General features: G+C 45.2%; 1 protein-coding gene across 1 annotated transcript; it reads right to left on the bottom strand.

The window, feature by feature from the left end:
- Positions 1-13,458: 13,458 nt before the first annotated feature.
- On the bottom strand, positions 13,459-14,199 carry LOC123186350 (uncharacterized). Its single transcript, XM_044598130.1, has one exon. It carries the CDS (start codon positions 14,002-14,004, stop codon positions 13,699-13,701), a length of 306 nt encoding a protein of 101 aa, XP_044454065.1. The 5' UTR covers positions 14,005-14,199; the 3' UTR covers positions 13,459-13,698.
- Between the last annotated feature and the right edge of the window lie 4,170 nt (positions 14,200-18,369).

The raw sequence follows: 18,369 nt of genomic DNA, 5'->3' as shown, positions 1-18,369 counted from the left end.
CCAAGGGGGGATGCGCCCAGCCCTCCAAGGGCTGGTTCCCTTTCCTCTATGGCCCATGAGGCCCTCCGAGAGAGGTGGCCCCTCCCGGTGGACCCTCGGAACCTCTCCGGTGGCCCCGGTATAATACCGATATGCCCCCGAACTTTTCCGGTGACCGTATGACAACTTCCCACATATAAATCTTCACCTCCGGACCATTCTGGAACTCCTCGTGATGTCCGGGATCTCATGAAGAAAGAAATAGCAACAAACTAAACGATCATGTGCTATGCTAACGGAATGGGTCAAGTCAATCACATCATTCTCCTAATGATGTGATCCCGTTAATCAAATGACAACTCTTTATCTAAGGCTAGGAAACATAACCATCTTTGATCAACGAGGTAGTCAAGTAGAGGCATACTAGTGACACTCTGTTTGTCTATGTATTCACACACGTATCATGTTTCCGGTTAATACAATTCTAGCATGAATAATAAACATTTATCATGATATAAGGAAATAAATAATAACTTTATTATTGCCTCTAGGGCATATTTCCTTCAATCTCCCACTTGCACTAGAGTCAATAATCTAGTTCACATCTCCATGTGATTTAACACCAATAGTTCACATCACCATGTGATTAACACCCATAGTTCACATCGTCATGTGACCAACACCCAAAGGGTTCACTAGAGTCGACAATCTAGTTCACATCGCTATGTGATTAATACCCAAAGAGTACTAAGGTGTGATCATGTTTTGCTTGCGAGAGAAGTTTAGTCTACGGGTCTGCCACATTCAGATCCGTATGTATTTTGCAAATTTCTATGTCAACAATGCTCTGCACGGAGCTACTCTAGCTAATTGCTCCCACTTTCAAAATGTATCCAGATTGAGACTTAGAGTCATCTGGATCAGTGTCAAAAATTGCATCGACGTAACCCTTTACAACAAACCTTTTGTCACCTCCATAATCGAGAAACATATCCTTATTCCACTAAGGATAATTTTGACCGTTGTCCAGTGATCTACTCCTAGATCACTATTGTACTCCCTCGCCAAAAAATAGTGTAGGGTATACAATAGATCTGGTACATAGCATGGCATACTTTATAGAACCTATGGCTGAGGCATAGGGAATGGCTTTCATTCTCTTTCTATCTTCTGCCGTGGTCGGGCCTTGAGTCTTACTCAATTTCACACCTTGTAACACAGGCAAGAACTCTTTCTTTGACTGTTTCATTATGAACTACTTCAAAATCTTGTCAAGGTATGAACTCATTGAAAAAACTTATCAAGCGTCTTGATCTATCTCTATAGATTTTGATGCTCAATATGTAAGCAGCTTCACCGAGGTCTTTCTTTGAAAAACTCCTTTCAAACACTCCTTTATGCTTTGCAGAATAATTCTACATTATCTCTGATCAACAATATGTCATTCACATATACTTATCAGAAATGCTGTAGTGCTCCCACTCACTTTCTTGTAAATACAGGCTTCACCGCAAGTCTGTATAAAACTATATGCTTCGATCAAATTATCAAAACGTATATTCCAACTCCGAGATGCTTGCACCAGTCCATAGATGGATCGCTGGAGCTTGCATATTTTGTTAGTACCTTTAGGATTGACAAAACCTTCTGGTTGCATCATATACAACTCTTCTTTCATAAATCCATTAAGGAATGCAGTTTTATTTATCCATTTGCCAGATTTCATAAAATGCGGCAATTGCTAACATGATTCGGACAGACTTAAGCATAGATACGAGTGAGAAACTCTCATCGTGGTCAACACCTTGAACTTGTCGAAAACCTTTTTGCGAAAATTCTAGCTTTGTAGATAGTAACACTACTATCAGCGTCCGTCTTCCTCTTAAAAATCCATTTAATATCAATGGCTCGCCGATCATTGGGAAAGTCAATCAAAGTCCATACTTTGTTCTCATACATGGATCTCATCTCAGATTTCATGGCCTCAAGCCATTTCGCGGAATGTGGGCTCATCATCGCTTCCTCATAGTTCGTAGGTTCGTCATGGTCAAGTAACATGACCTCCAGAACAGGATTAACGTACCACTCTAGTGCGGATCTCACTCTGGTTTACCTACGAGGTTCGGTAGTAACTTGATCTGAAGTTACATGATCATCATCATTAGCTTCCTCACTAATTGGTGTAGTAGTCACAAGAACAGATTTATGTGATGAACTACTTTCCAATAAGGGAGTAGGTACAGTTACCTCATCAAGTTCTACTTTCCTCCCACTCACTTCTTTCAAGAGAAACTCCTTCTCTAGAAAGGATCCATTCTCGGCAATGAATATCTTGCCTTCGGATCTGTGATAGAAGGTGTACCCAACATTTTCTTTTGGGTATCCTATGAAGACGCACTTCTCCGATTTGGGTTTGAGCTTATCAGGTTGAAACTTTTTCACATAAGCATTGCAACCTCAAACTTTAAGAAACGACAACTTAGGTTTCTTGCCAAACCATATTTCATACGGTGTCATCTCAACGGATTTAGATGATGCCCTATTTAACGTGAATGTAGCTGTCTCTAATGCATAACCCCAAAACGATAGTGGTAAATCGGTAAGAGACATCATAGATCGCACCATATCTAATAAAGTACGGTTATGACGTTCGGACACACCATTACACTATGGTGTTCGAGGTGGCGTGAGTAGTGAAACTATTTCACATTGTTTTCAAATGAAGGCCAAACTCGTAACTCAAATATTCTCCTCCACGATCAGATTGTAGAAACTTTATTTTCTTGTTACGATGATTTTCCGTTTCACTCTGAAATTATATGAACTTTTCAAATGTTTCAGACTTTATGTTTCATCAAGTAGATATACCCATATCTGCTCAAATCATCTGTGAAGGTCAGAAAATAACGATACGTGCTGCGAGCCTCAATATTCATCGGACCACATACATCAGTATGTATGATTTCCAACAAATCTGTTGCTCGCTCCATTGTTTCGGAGAACGGAGTTTTAGTCATCTTGCCTAAGAGGCATGGTTCGCAAGCATCAAGTGATTCGTAATCAAGTGATTCCAAAATCCCATCAGCATGGAGTTTCATGCGCTTTACACAAATATGACCTAAACGGCAGTGTCATAAATAAGTTGCACTATCATTATTAACTTTGCATCTTTTGGCTTCAATATTATGAATATGTGTATCACTACGATCGAGATCCAATGAACCATTTTCATTGGGTGTGTAACCATATAAGGTTTCATTCATGTAAACAGAACAACAATTATTCTCTAACTTAAATGAATAACCGTATTGCAATAAACATGATCAAATCATATTCATGCTCAACGCAAACACCAAATAACACTTATTTAGGTTCAACACTAATCCCGAAAGTATAGGGAGTGTGCGATGATGACCATACCAATCTTGGAACTGCTTCCAACACACATGGTCACCTCGCCCTTTACTAGTTTATGTTTATTCTGCAACTCCCGTTTTGAGTTACTACTCTTAGCAACTGAACCAGTATCAAATACTAAGGGGTTGCGATGAACACTAGTAAAATACACATCAATAATCTGTATATCAAATATACCTTTGTTCACTTTGCCATCCTTCTTATCCGCCAAATACTTGGGGTAGTTCCGCTTCCAGTGACTAGTCCCTTTGCAGTAGAAGCACTTAGTCTCAGGCTTAGGACCAGACTTGGGCTTCTTCACTTGAGCAGCAACTTGCTTGCCATTCTTCTTAAAGTTCCCCTTCTTCCCTTTGCCCTTTTCTTGAAACTAGTGGTCTTGTCTGCCATCAACACTTGATATATTTCTTGATTTGTACCTTCGTCGATTTCAGCATTACGAAGAGCTTGGGAATCGTTTCCGTTATCCCTTGCATATCATAGTTCATCACGAAGTTCTACTAACTTGGTGATGGTGACTAGAGAATTCTGTCAATCACTATCTTATCTGGAAGATTAACTCCCACTTGATTCAAGCGATTGTAGTACCCAGACAATCTGAGCACATGCTCACTGTTTGAGCTATTCTCCTCCATCTTTTAGCTATAGAACTTGTTGGAGACTTCATATCTCTCAACTCGGGTATTTTCTTGAAATATTAACCTCAACTCCTGGAACATCTCATATGGTCCATGACATTCAAAACGTCTTTGAAGTCCCGATTCTAAGCCGTTAAGCATGATGCACTAAACTATCAAGTAGTCATCATATTGAGCTAGCCAAACATTCATAACGTTTGCATCTACTCCTGCAATAGGTCTGTCACCTAGCGGTGCATCAAAGACATAATTCTTCTGTGCAGCAATGAGGATAATCCTCAGATCACGGATCCAATCCGCATCATTGCTACTAACATTTTTCAACATAATTTTTCTCTAGGTACACAATAAACTGGGAGCAACATCGCGAGCTATTGATCTACAACATAGATATGCTAATACTACTAGGACTAAGTTCATGATAAATTAAAGTTCAATTAATCATATTACTTAAGAACTCCCACTTGGACAGACATCCCTCTAATCTTCTAAGTGATCACGTGATCCATATCAACTAAACCATGTCTGATCAGCACGTGAGATGGAGTAGTTTCAATGGTGAACTTCACTATGTTTATCATATCTACTATATGATTCACGCTCGACCTTTCGGTCTCCGTGTTCCGAGGCCATATCTGTTATATGCTAGGCTCGTCAAGTTTAACCTGAGTATTCCGCATGTGCAACTGTTTTGCACCCGTTGTATTTGAACATAGAGCCTATCACACCCGATCATCACGTGGTGTCTCAGCACGAAGAACTTTCGCAACGGTGCATACTCAGGGAGAACACTTATACCTTGATAATTTAGTGAGAGATTATCTTATAAAGCTACCGCCGAATTAAGCAAAATAAGATGTATAAAAGATAAACATCACATGCAATATATGTGACATGATATAGCCATCATCATCTTGTGCCTTTGATCTCCATCTCCAAAGCATCGTCATGATCTCCAGCCACCTGTGTGCAAAGCACGTCGGTAGAACCAGTCTCGCGTAAGCGTACGCATAATGTCGGTCCGGGCCGCTTCATCCAACAATACCGCCGAAGCAAAGTATGACATGCTGGTAAGCAGTATAACTTGTATCGCCCACAACTCACTTGTGTTCTACTCGTGCATATACCATCAACGTATAAAACCAGGCTCGGATGCCACTGTTGGGGAACGTAGTAATTTCAAAAAATTTCCTACACACACGCAAGATCAGGTGATGCATAGCAACGAGAGGGGAGAGTGTTGTCCACATACCCTCATAGACCGAAAGCGGAAACGTTAGCACAACGCGGTTGATGTAGTCGTACGTCTTCACGATCCGACCGATCAAGTACCGAACGCACGGCACCTCCGAGTTATGAACACGTTCAACTCAATAATGTCCCTCGAACTCTGATCCAGCCGAGTGTTGAGGGAGAGTTTCGTCAGCACGACGGCGTGGTGATGATGATGATGTTCTACTGACGCAGGGCTTCGCCTAAGCACCGCTACGATATGATCGAGGTGGATTATGGCGAAGGGGGGCACCGCACACGGCTAAGAGATCAAGAGATCAATTGTTGTGTCTATGGGGTGCCCCTGGCCACGTATATAAAGGAGCGGAGGAGGGGGAGGGCTGGCCCTCTCTATGGCGCGCCCTAGGGGAGTCCTACTCCCACCGGGAGTAGGATTCCCCCTTTCCTAGTAGAACTAGGAGCCCTTCCAAGTAGTAGGAGTAGGAGGGAAGGAAAGGGAAGGGAAAAGGAGAAGGAAGGAAGGGGGCGCCCCCCCTAGTCCAATTCAGACCAGCCCATGGGGAGGGGTGCGGCCACCCTTCGAGGCCTTTCTCTCCTTTCCCGTATGCCCATTAAGGCCCAATACGAATTCTCGTAACTCCCCGGTACTCCCGAAAATACCCGAGTCACTCAGAACCTTTTCGATATCCGAATATAGTCATCCAATATATAAACATCATTTCAAGACTCCTCGTCATGTCCCCGATCTCATTCGGGACTCCGAACTCCTTCGGTACATTAAAACACATAAACTCATAATATAACCGTCATCGAACTTTAAGCGTGCGGACCCTACGGGTTCGAGAACTATGTAGACATGACCGAGACACGTCTCCGGTCAATAACCAATAGCGGAACCTGGATGCTCATATTGGCTCCTACATATTCTATGAAGATCTTTATCGGTCAAACCACATAACAACATACGTTGTTCCCTTTGTCATCGGTATGTTACTTGCCCGAGATTCGATCATCGGTATCTCAATACCTAGTTCAATCTCGTTACCGGCAAGTCTCTTTACTCGTTCCATAACACATCATCCCGCAACTAACTCATTAGTTGCAATGCTTGCAAGGCTTATAGTGATGTGCATTACCGAGTGGGCCCAGAGATACCTCTCCGATAATCAGAGTGACAAATCCTAATCTCGAAATACGGCAACCCAACAAGTACCTTCGGAGACACCTGTAGAGCACCTTTATAATCACCCAGTTACGTTGTGACGTTTGGTAGCACACAAAGTGTTCCTCAGGTAAACGGGAGTTGCATAATCTCATAGTCATAGGAACATGTATAAGTCATGAAGAAAGCAATAGCAACAAACTAAACGATCAAGTGCTATGCTAACGGAATGGGTCAAGTCAATCACATCATTCTCCTAATGATGTGATCCCGTTAATCAAATGACAGCTCTTTGTCTATGGCTAGGAAACATAACCATCTTTGATCAACGAGCTAGTCAAGTAGAGGCATACTAGTGACACTCTGTTTGTCTATGTATTCACACATGTATCATGTTTCCGGTTAATACAATTCTAGCATGAATAATAAACATTTATCATGATATAAGGAAATAAATAATAACTTTATTATTGCCTATAGGGCATATTTCCTTCACTACTTTCCTCCCACTTACTTCTTTCAAGAGAAACTCTTTCTCTAGAAAGGATCCATTCTTGGCAACAAAGATCTTGCCTTCGATTCTGAGGTAGAAGGTATACCCAATAGTTTCTTTAGGGTATCCTATGAAGACGCATTTTTCCGATTTGGGTTCGAGCTTTTCAGGTTGAAGTTTCTTGACATAAGCATCGCATCCCAAACTTTTAGAAACAACAGCTTAGGTTTCTTACCAAACCACAATTCATACGGTGTCGTCTCAATGGATTTCGATGGAGCCCTATTTAAAGTGAATGCGGCAGTCTCTATAGCATAACCCCAAAATGATAGCGGTAGATCGATAAGAGACATCATAGATCGCACCATATTCAATAGGGTGCGATTACGACGTTCGGACACACCATTACACTGAGGTGTTCCAGGCGGCGTGAGTTGTGAAACTATTCCACATTTCCTTAAGTGCGTGTCAAATTTGTGACTCAAATATTCCCCCCACGATCTGATCGTAAGAACTTGATTTTCCTATCACGTTGATTCTCAACTTCACTCTGAAATTCCTTGAACTTTTCAAAGGTCTCAGACTTGTGTTTCATTAAGTAGACATACCCATATCTACTCAAGTCATCAGTGAGGGTGAGAACATAACGATAGCCACCGCGAGCCTCAACACTCATTGGACCGCACACATCAGTATGTATGATTTCCAATAAGTTGGTTGCTCTCTCCATTGTTCCGAAGAATGGATTCTTGGTCATTTTTCCCATGAGGCATGGTTCACACGTGTCAAATGATTCATAATCAAGAGACTCTGAAAGTCCATCTGCATGGAGTTTCTTCATGCGTTTGACACCAATGTGACCAAGGCGGCAGTGCCACAAGTATGTGGGACTATCATTATCAACCTTACACCTTTTGGCATTCACACTATGAATGTGTGTAACATCACGTTCGAGATTAAATAAGAATAAACCATTGACCAACGGGGCATGGCCATAAAACATGTCTCTCATATAAATAGAACAACCATTATTCTCAGATTTAAATGAGTAGACATCTCGCATTAAACGAGATCCAGATACAATGTTCATGCTCAAAGCTGGTACTAAATAACAATTATTGAGGTTTAAAACTAATCCCGTAGGTAAATGTAGAGGTAGCGTGCCGACGGTGATCACATCGACCTTGGAACCATTCTCGACGCGCATCGTCACCTCGTCCTTCGCCAGTCTCCGTTTATTCTGCAGTTCCTGTTTTGAGTTACAAATATGAGCAACTGCACCGGTATCAAATATCCAGGAGCTACTACGAGCGCTGGTTAGGTACACATCAATAACATGTATATCACACATACCTTTGGCATTGCCGGCCTTCTTATCCGCTAAGTACTTGGGGCAGTTCCGCTTCCAGTGACTGTTTCCCTTGCAATAAAAGCACTCAATCTCAGGCTTGGGTCCATTCATTGGCTTCTTCCCGGCAGCTTGCTTACCGGGCGCGGCAACTTCCTTGTCGTCCTTCTTGAAGTTCTTTTTACGCTTGCCTTTCTTGAACTTAGTGGTTTTATTCACCATCAACACTTGATTATTCCTTTTTGATTTCCACCTCCGCTGACTTCAGCATTGAATATACCTCAGGAATGGTCTTTTCCATCCCCTGCATATTGAAGTTCATCACAAAGCTCTTGTAGCTAGGTGGGAGCGACTGAAGGATTCTGTCAACGACCGCATCATCCGGGAGATTAACTCCTAGCTGAGACAAGTGGTTGTGCAACCCAGACATTTTGAGTATGTGCTCGCTGACGGAACTATTCTCCTCCATCTTACAACTGTAGAACTTGTCGGAGACTTCATATCTCTCGACCCGGGCATGAGCTTGGAAAACGATTTTCAGCTCTTGGAACATCTCATATGCTCCGTGTTGCTCAAAACGCTTTTGGAGCCCCGGTTCTAAGCTGTAAAGCATGCCACACTGAACCAGGGAGTAATCATCACTATGCGTCTGCCAAGCGTTCATAACGTCTTGTTCTGCAGGGAAAACAGGTGCTTCACCTAGCGGTGCATCAAGGACATATGCTTTCCTGGCAGCTATGAGGATAATTCTCAGGTTACGGACCCAGTCCGTGTAGTTGCTGCCATCGTCTTTCAGCTTGGTTTTCTCTAGGAATGCGTTGAAGTTGACAGCAACATTAGCGTGGGCCATTTGATCTATAAGACATATTGCAAAGATTTTCAGACTATGTGCATGATAATTAAGTTCATCTAATCAAATTATTTAATGAACTCCCACTCAGATAGACATCCCTCTAGTCATCTAAGTGATACATGATCCGAGTCAACTAGGCCGTGTCCGATCATCACGTGAGATGGACTAGTCATCATCGGTGAACATTTTTCATGTTGATCGTATCTTCTATACGACTTATGTTCGACCTTTCGGTCTTCCGTGTTCCGAGGCCATGTCTGTACATGCTAGGCTCATCAAGTCAACCTAAGTGTATTGCGTGTGTAAATCTGGCTTACACCCGTTGTATGCGAATGTTAGAACCTATCACACCCGATCATCACGTGGTGCTTCGGAACAACGGACCTTAGCAACGGTGCATAGTTAGGGGGAACGCTTTCTTGAAATTATTGCGAGGGATCATCTTACTTATGCTACCGTCGTTCTAAGCAAATAAGATGTAAAACATGATAAACATCACATGCAATCAAATAGTGACATGGCCAATATCATTTTGCTCCTTTTGATCTCCATCTTCGGGGCGCCATAATCATCATTGTCACCGGCATGACACCATGACCTCCATCATCATGATCTCCATCATCGTGTCTTCGTGAAGTTGTCTCGCCAACTATTACTTCTACTACTATGGCTAACGGTTAGCAATAAAGTAAAGTAATTACATGATGTTTATGTTGACACGCAGGTCATAAATAAATTAAGACAACTCCTATGGCTCCTACCGGTTGTCATACTCATCGACATGCAAGTCATGATTCCTATTACAAGAACATGTTCAATCTCATACATCACATATATCATTCATCACATCCTTTTGGCCATATCACATCACACGACATATGCTGCAAAAACAAGTTAGACATCCTCTAATTGTTGTTGCAAGTTTTTACGTGGCTGCTATAGGTTTCTAGCAAGAACGTTTCTTACCTACGCCAAAACCACAACGTGATATGCCAATTTCTATTTACCCTTCATAAGGACCCTTTTCATCGAATCCGATCCGACTAAAGTGGGAGAGACATACACCCGCTAGCCACCTTATGCAACTAGTGCATGTCAGTCGGTGGAACCAGTCTCACGTAAGCGTACGTGTAAGGTCGGTCCGGGCCACTTCATCCCACGATGCCGCCGAATCAAGATAAGACTTGTAACGGCAAGTAAATTGACAAAATCGACGCCCACAACAACTTGTGTTCTACTCGTGCATAGAAACTACGCATAGACCTAGCTCATGATGCCACTGTTGGGGATCGTAGCAGAAATTTAAAATTTTCTACGCATCACCAAGATTAATCTATGGAGTCATCTAGCAACGAGAGGGAAAGGAGTGCATCTACATACCCTTGTAGATAACGAGCGGAAGCGTTCAGGAGAACGGGGTTGATGGAGTCGTACTCGACGTGATCCCAATCACCGATGATCCTAGCACCGAACGGACGGCACCTCCGCGTTCAACACACGTACAGAGCGGAGACGTCTCCCGCACCTTGATCCAGCAAGGAGGAGGGAGAGGTTGAGGAAGAGAGCTCCAACAGCAGCACGACGGCGTGGTGGTGGTGGAGCGGCAGTACTCCGGCAGGGCTTCGCCAAGCTCTTAACGGAGGAGGAGAGGTGTTGGGGAGGGGAGGGGCTGCGCCTTTGATGTGGTATGCAGCCCTCCCCTTGCCCCTCTATTTATAGGGGAAGGCGGAAGGGGGCCGGCCCCCTCTATATGAGATCTAGAGGGGGGGCGGCGGCCAAGGGGGTGGCTTGCCCCCCCCCCCCAAGCAAGGGGGCGCCCCCTCTAGGGTTCCCCCCCCCCAACCCTAGGCGCATGGGCCCAAGGGGGGATGCGCCCAGCCCTCCAAGGGCTGGTTCCCTTTCCTCTACGGCCCATGAGGCCCTCCGAGAGAGGTGGCCCCTCCCGGTGGACCCCCGGAACCTCTCCGGTGGCCCCGGTATAATACCGATATGCCCCGGAACTTTTCCGATGACCGTATGATAACTTCCCACATATAAATCTTCACCTCCAGACCATTCCGGAACTCCTCGTGACGTCCGGGATCTCATCCGGGACTCCGAACAACATTCGGTAATCACATACAAGTCTTCCTAATAACCCTAGCGTCATCAAACCTTAAGTGTGTAGACCCTACGGGTTCGGGAACCATGCAAACATGACCGAGACAACTCTCCGGCCAATAACCAACAGCGGGATCTGGATACCCATGTTGGCTCCTACATGTTCCATGATGATCTCATCGGATGAACCACGATGTCGAGGATTCAAGCAATCCCGTATACAATTCCCTTTGTCAATCGGTACGTTACTTGCCCGAGATTCGATCATTGGTATCCCAATACCTCGTTCAATCTCGTTACCGGCAAGTCACTTTACTCGTTCCGTAACACCTCATCCCGTGACCAACCCTCAGTCACATTGAGCTCATTACGATGATGTCTTACCGAGTGGGCCCAGAGATACCTCTCCGTCATACGGAGTGACAAATCCCAGTCCCGATTCGTGCCAACCCAACAGACACTTTCGGAGATACCCATAGTGCACCTTTATAGTCACCCAGTTACGTTGTGACGTTTGGCACACCCAAAGTATTCCTACAGTATCCGGGAGTTGCACAATCTCATGGTCTAAGGAAAAGATACTTGACATTAGAAAAGCTTTAGCAGACGAACTACACGATCTTGCGCTATGCTTAGGATTGGGTCTTCTCCATCACATCATTCTCCTAATGATGTGATCCCGTTATCAATGACATCCAAAGTCCATGGTTAGGAAACCATAACCATCTATTGATCAACGAGCTAGTCAACTAGAGGCTCACTAGGGACATGTTGTGGTCTATGTATTCACACATGTATTATGATTTCCGGATAACACAATTATAGCATGAACAATATACAATTATCATGAACAAGGAAATATAATAATAACCATTTTATTATTGCCTCTAGGGCATATTTCCAACACAATCGCCCCAGGCGGCACCTCCAAGAAGGGCACGACACACGCAGTGCTGCCGCCGCCCAATCTAAGGAGATTTAGGGTTTTCACCCGGGAATGGGGTCTGGGTGGAGGGCAGGGACCTCGACGACACCTGCACGTAGGAGAACGGTGACCCTGGTCATCGCCACCGTCGAGATGAACGAGTCATCCAGAGTTTCCTCCGGTCCGATGTCACCTCTACCAGCCCTCGCGAACGCACCGAGGTCGACGACCGCAGTCGTAAGCCACCAAGTGCAGCGGGAGAGAGCCTGCAGTGCGGAGGAGATCCACCGGCGACTCACCGCCCACGCAGTCAAGACGTCGTCCATCCACCCCCTGCGAACGTCGCCAACCGAGGACGCCGTCGCCATGCCTAACGGGGCCGCTGCCCCTGGTTTAGGTTCCTCCACGACGGCCGGAGTGGCGAGATCCGCCGCGAGCGAGATCCGACACCACGCGGCCGACGCCATCGCCCAAGCCCGTCTTCGAGCGATCCCGCCGCCGCCTGGAGTCCGCACGCTGCCGGGAGTCCCACACCCATGGATCTGGGCACCCGTGCACCGCCGCGAGTCCGCCGCCTCCGGGATCCGCCACACCATCGGGAGGGCCGCACCCCGCGGATCAGGACGTCCGCGCCGCCGTGGATCCGGGAACGGGAGGAGAGACCCTCCGTCGCCGCCATCGCACGCACGGGCTTTGCCCGACGCCGACCATCGGCAACGGCGGAGGAGGAGAAGGGCGCTGGAGGGACTAGGCGGCGGCGGCGGAGCCCTCCCGAGTCGCCCGCGGGGGAGGCGACCCGAGAGGTACGTGGAGTTTCTCATTTATTAACTAGCTCTTCATTTATTCCAACATCTCATAACTGAGTAAAAATGAAGAAGGGTTCGCAAACGTCCATAAAAATCCACAAAGTGCTTCCACATATGACATCAAACAATGTTACTTCCCCTGATCCATATTAATTGACATTGCTTTAGTACAACTTTGGTAATACAAACTACCGAAGTTTAACGTAGGACCTCAAACTATGAGCTATGCGCCTTTCATGTAGAAGACATACAATGCAGGTGAAGAATTCAGCGAGATCAGGATTCAAAATGGACTCGGCATATGTGAAACCTGTTCGGACGATGGTCCTTGAATGTGTTTTCCTTTTCTTTTGCTTTGTGCAAATCATATCCCCGAGCTGTAGTGTATATGTTTCCAATGTTTTTCATTTGTAGTCCGTGTGGTTGGATTCTTCCCACTTCCAACCATCTTTCACAAGGAATAAGATCGGTGCAACTGTTTCAAAAAACAATATGAACCCGGCTATGTCCTAATTTAAGCTTCTTTGCATTTCATAAATGAATACAGATCACAACAAATTCATGAACGCAGCCGACGAATGCAGGCGAAGAGAAATGGAAGACCCATGTGGCTATGTGCAGGATCCAATTGAAATTCTTATAACTAACCTATACGACCAAGAAGAGCACCGCCAAAAAAAGCTCTGAACCAACCTATCAAACCAAGAAGAGCACCGCCAGAATCAAGAAGCTGTTGGCTACGTGACATCAGTAGGAGATGTCGACGAGGGCGATCATGGCGTGCGCGGCGAGCTGCTCACGAGTGCTCCTCTGCGCGCCGCGAAAGGTCGAGTACCCCGGCTCCGGCAGCGGCACCATCCGGCGGCCGGTGAGGTACGCGCGCAGCTCGGCGTCGTAGTGCGCCGCGGCGGCCCTGAGCGTGAGGCAGACGCGCGGCAGGTGTCGGAGCAGCGGCAGCGTGATGTTGAACGGCCAGAGCAGGACCGAGAACTTGAACGCCTGCATGAACCCGCCGACCGCCGGCACGGCGAGGAGCACCACGTGCACCACCATCGTCGATCGACCTCCAGATAACTCCTCCAGCCGCCTCGCGCTGCCCGCTACACGGCCGGTCCCTCCGCCCCTGCCATGGCGACGCTCTCAAGGTGGCGCTGCTAGCTAACCGGTGGCTAGTCACCACGGACCTGACCCGCCGGCCATTAACTAGGAATAGGATTCCAGAGCGAAGAGCACTGGCTTGGAGTTGGATGAAACTAGTAATGGCCGGCGATGGCGATCGAGGATTGTTTTAGGGCTTCTTTGATTTGTAGGATTTTAAAAACGTAGGAATAGAAAAAGTGTAGGGTTGGAGTGGCATGTCCATTTGAATTCTATAGAATTAGTAATGATTGTTTGATGCCACCGGAAAAATAAAGGAATTGTAAAAAGAAGTTGAAGGGGATGTTAAATTTTCTATAAAATGTAGTACAAAAGATTCCATAAGAAATTTTTTTATGAGATCCAATCCTATGAATCAAAAGATTAATATAGGAAAAAATATTAAAAATTTCAATCCTCCGAAAATCCTATAAAATTTCTTTGAATCAAAAAAGCCCTTATCATGGAACGGAATGGACTCAGTTCTACAGTGCGCACGTACTGTCACGACACAGCTTAACAGTGCGGCCTGCTGACATTGTCCGCAGCAAATTGAGGTGTGGCGACGAATTGGCCAGCGGGACATCGACACATGTCCTCCGTGGGACACCGGCCGTCGCTGTAACTTCACACTGAGCCGCCGCGTATGCCCAGATGGTCATGGTGTCCACAGAATAGTACTTCCTCCAGCCAGTTCACTACTCCAGCCGGTACGTAGTACGAAGGTAGGTAGTCCACTACTCCAGCCAGTTCTGCGGCGCTGTTAATTCTGTGGGAGCGCTGCTACACGTCCGATTCTGTAGATGGTTGTGTTTACAATCACAACTCGAACCAAAAGAAGAAAGTAGTAGTATGTGGACTGTAGCAAAACTAAAAGCAGAAAGTTGGTGTGTGGTCTAAAACTAAGCAGACTGGATTGGGCCGGGACATGTCGTGTCGGCATCCACCTGCCGGGGCCCAAATCCGGTGCCAATTGGGAGCATCTGGCCCCACAGGTAAGGTAACGACGATACCTATCCCACATCCTCGTCATCGACTCGGCGAAGGAGGACGGCTTGATCAGAGGGGCCATGTCCGGGACTGGGCTCCGCCGGACTGGTATTGGAAGGTGCTACCTTCCGGGAGACGTAGGTTGGTGAGGAGTCATCCCGTCGTTGATCCGATCCTTATTTTGTGGCGGTCGCGTGGGCCAGTGACGGTGCCGAGGCTTTCGGACACCGCGGAGGTGGTACGTCACCGTGTCAGCGAGGAGGACGAGCACGTCCATCGCTACATGGTTGCGTTGGAGGGCAGGTTCGACAATACCTGGCAGGTTCTTCAGGGATCTCACTGGAACTATGATCATGTGATGGTTCATTCTCTTTGGGTGTCCATCGCCCGCGCCGATACCCGTCGGGCGCTACGGTTCTAGCTGTATTAGCGATGCTATATGTATGATAGTATTCGAGGAGTATTAGTGATAATATTCGACGATGTACGGACGCAAGAGATGATGTAGTTTTGCTTATAATTGAATGCATGCTAATTTGAATACTACTTTATTTTACGATTTGGTTTTGCTTATTGAATGCTTAAATTGAAAAAGTACTCCTACTTTGAATGCTAAAATTGGAGAGCACTATGCAAGGCGTATGCATTTGATTACTTGATAGCTTATAGGTTTTTGTTTTTACAGAAATCTAGGAGCCCCCTCCATAATCCGTGCCGTCGTCCCCGTCACCGACCCCCGTCCGACCTCGAGGTGAGACCAGCCAAATCTCCATGTCAATATGAGTCCTATAATATGAGTCCTCGGGTTGAATTTAAGTCTATCGAGTCTCCACCATATATGGGGGTAGCTTTTGCTTCATTCCCGTGTTGAATAATAATGACCTAACTTAGGTTTTTTTTAGTACATATATTTTATTGTAGACATTTAATATTTGAATTATGAACATAGGAAATGTCGTACTCGGACGACGAAAGTCTTCCGGCGGAGTGCGACTGGTGCCACGACGACCGAGGTCTGTGCGACAGGCCTCACCTGGACGAAGATCGGCGCTTCAGCATTAAGCTCGAGGAGACATTCAATGTTGAAACGGTACGCAACGACGACAAGTGTTATTTTTTCGTAATTAAGCACGACTTCAAATATTTCAACGTGTACTTTTCATCTTTTATAATTCGACTAGCTTATCCCATGCCATGCAAGACGCTATGTCTTGGAGATGATGGGTTTTGAAGACCATGAAAGTTTCGAAACAAAGAAAATTCACCTAAGGACCCATCATGGTGTGGATTTTGAAGTAAAGTTGTACAATTCTGAGAGTGTAACCCATTTTGATTACAAAAAATAGGAAGCACTTTGCAAGATGTATGGTTTTGATGAGGGTATGCTTGTCACCATGGATCTTGGTGATCCTGAAATCGAGCAAGACAATATGGACATTTGGATCCTTGTTGATACGCCTCCAATTCTACCGCTATGTGAGTTTATCAAACATAGTTATTAGCTAATTTATATTGTTTATTTCAAAATACTTGACAGCTTATTTTCATTATTCAAAGAATGTGCAGAAGATGGTAGACAAAGCCCACTACACCGATGGCTAAAAATTAACTTATCAGGAGAAAAATCATCTGGTCGGATTTTGTACTGATATTGAAAATTTCAATATCTACAATCAAACTCCTCAACATTATGGTCAATACGTGCCACTAATGCACGTGTTGAACTACGGTAACTACCATGAAGATACCCTGGTAAGATTTTTTACTATTACGACATCCGTGCATCTTTTGCATACTTCTAAAACTAGTAAATCATTGCTAACTATGAAGTTATTACTATGTTTTTCAACAGAGAATCCCGACGGATTGTGTGCCTCATTTGATGTATCTGAATGGCAGCCTTCGTGTTTTGAACATACATCCAGGTCATCCTACGAATCTCAACTGTCCATACCGGATTTCTCAAAGAAGTGGAGACATGCTAATCAAAGAATGAAAAAAATGTATGGTTAGTCGTAAGGAGGTTCTTGGAAGCAAAAGAAAGCGAAGCGCAAGAATTGGAGACATGATGATCTCCATTCTCCTGAAGGAAATATGCCCTAGAGGCAATAATAAAGTTATTATTTATTTCCTTATATCATGATAAATGTTTATTATTCATGCTAGAATTGTATTAACCGGAAACATAATACATGTGTGAATACATAGACAAACTTAGTGTCACTAGTATGCCTCTACTTGACTAGCTCGTTAATCAAAAATGGTTATGTTTCCTAACCATGAACAAGGTGTTGTTATTTGATTAACGAGGTCACATCATTAGTTGAATGATCTGATTGACATGACCCATTTCATTAGCTTAGCACCCGATCGTTTAGTATGTTGCTATTGCTTTCTTCATGACTTATACATGTTCCTATGACTATGAGATTATGCAACTCCCGTTTACCGGAGGAACATTTTGTGTGCTACCAAACGTCACAACGTAACTGGCTGATTATAAAGGAGCTCTACAGGTGTCTCCAAAGGTAGATGTTGGGTTGGCGTATTTCGAGATTAGGATTTGTCACTCCGATTGTCGGAGAGGTATCTCTGGGCCCTCTCAGTAATGCACATCACATAAGCCTTGCAACCATTGCAGCCAATGAGTTAGTTGCGAGATGATGTATTACGGAACGAGTAAAGAGACTTGCCGGTAACGAGATTGAACTAGGTATTGGATACCGACGATCGAATCTCGGGCAAGTAACATACCGGTGACAAAGGGAACAACGTATGTTGTTATACGGTCTGACCGATAAAGATCTTTGTAGAATATGTAGGAGCCAATATGGGCATCCAGGTCCCGCTATTGGTTATTGACCAGAGATGTGTCCCAGTCATGTCTGCATTGTTCTCAAACCGTAGGGTCCGCACGCTTAACGTTACGATGACAGTTATTATGAGTTTATGCATTTTGATGTACCGAAGTTAGTTTGGAGTCCCGGATATGATAACGGACATGACGAGGAGTCTCGAAATGGTTGAGACATAAAGATTGATATATTGGAAGACTATGTTTGGATATCGGAAGTGTTCCGGGTGAAATCGAGATTTTACCGGATTACCGGGAGGTTACCGGAACCCCCCGGGAGCTATATGGGCCTTAGTGGGCTTTAGTGGAAAGGAGAAAGGGGCAGCCCAAGGTGGGCCACGCCCCTCCCCCCTCCCCTAGTCCTATTAGGACAAGGAGAGGTGGCCGGCCACCCTCTCTCTCTTTCCCCCTCGGGGAATCCTATTCCAACTAGGATT

The sequence above is a fragment of the Triticum aestivum genome, chromosome 2A (genome assembly GCF_018294505.1).
Source record: "Triticum aestivum cultivar Chinese Spring chromosome 2A, IWGSC CS RefSeq v2.1, whole genome shotgun sequence".
In the NCBI taxonomy this organism is placed as follows: domain Eukaryota; kingdom Viridiplantae; phylum Streptophyta; class Magnoliopsida; order Poales; family Poaceae; genus Triticum; species Triticum aestivum.
Note: the sequence above shows the minus strand (reverse complement) of the source record. Positions and strands in the feature narration are given on the sequence as shown.

What these genes read in the sequence shown, in the direction of transcription:
- LOC123186350 (XM_044598130.1), bottom strand. Translation starts at nt 14,004, where the DNA reads ATGGTGGTGCACGTGGTGCTCCTCGCCGTGCCGGCGGTCGGCGGGTTC.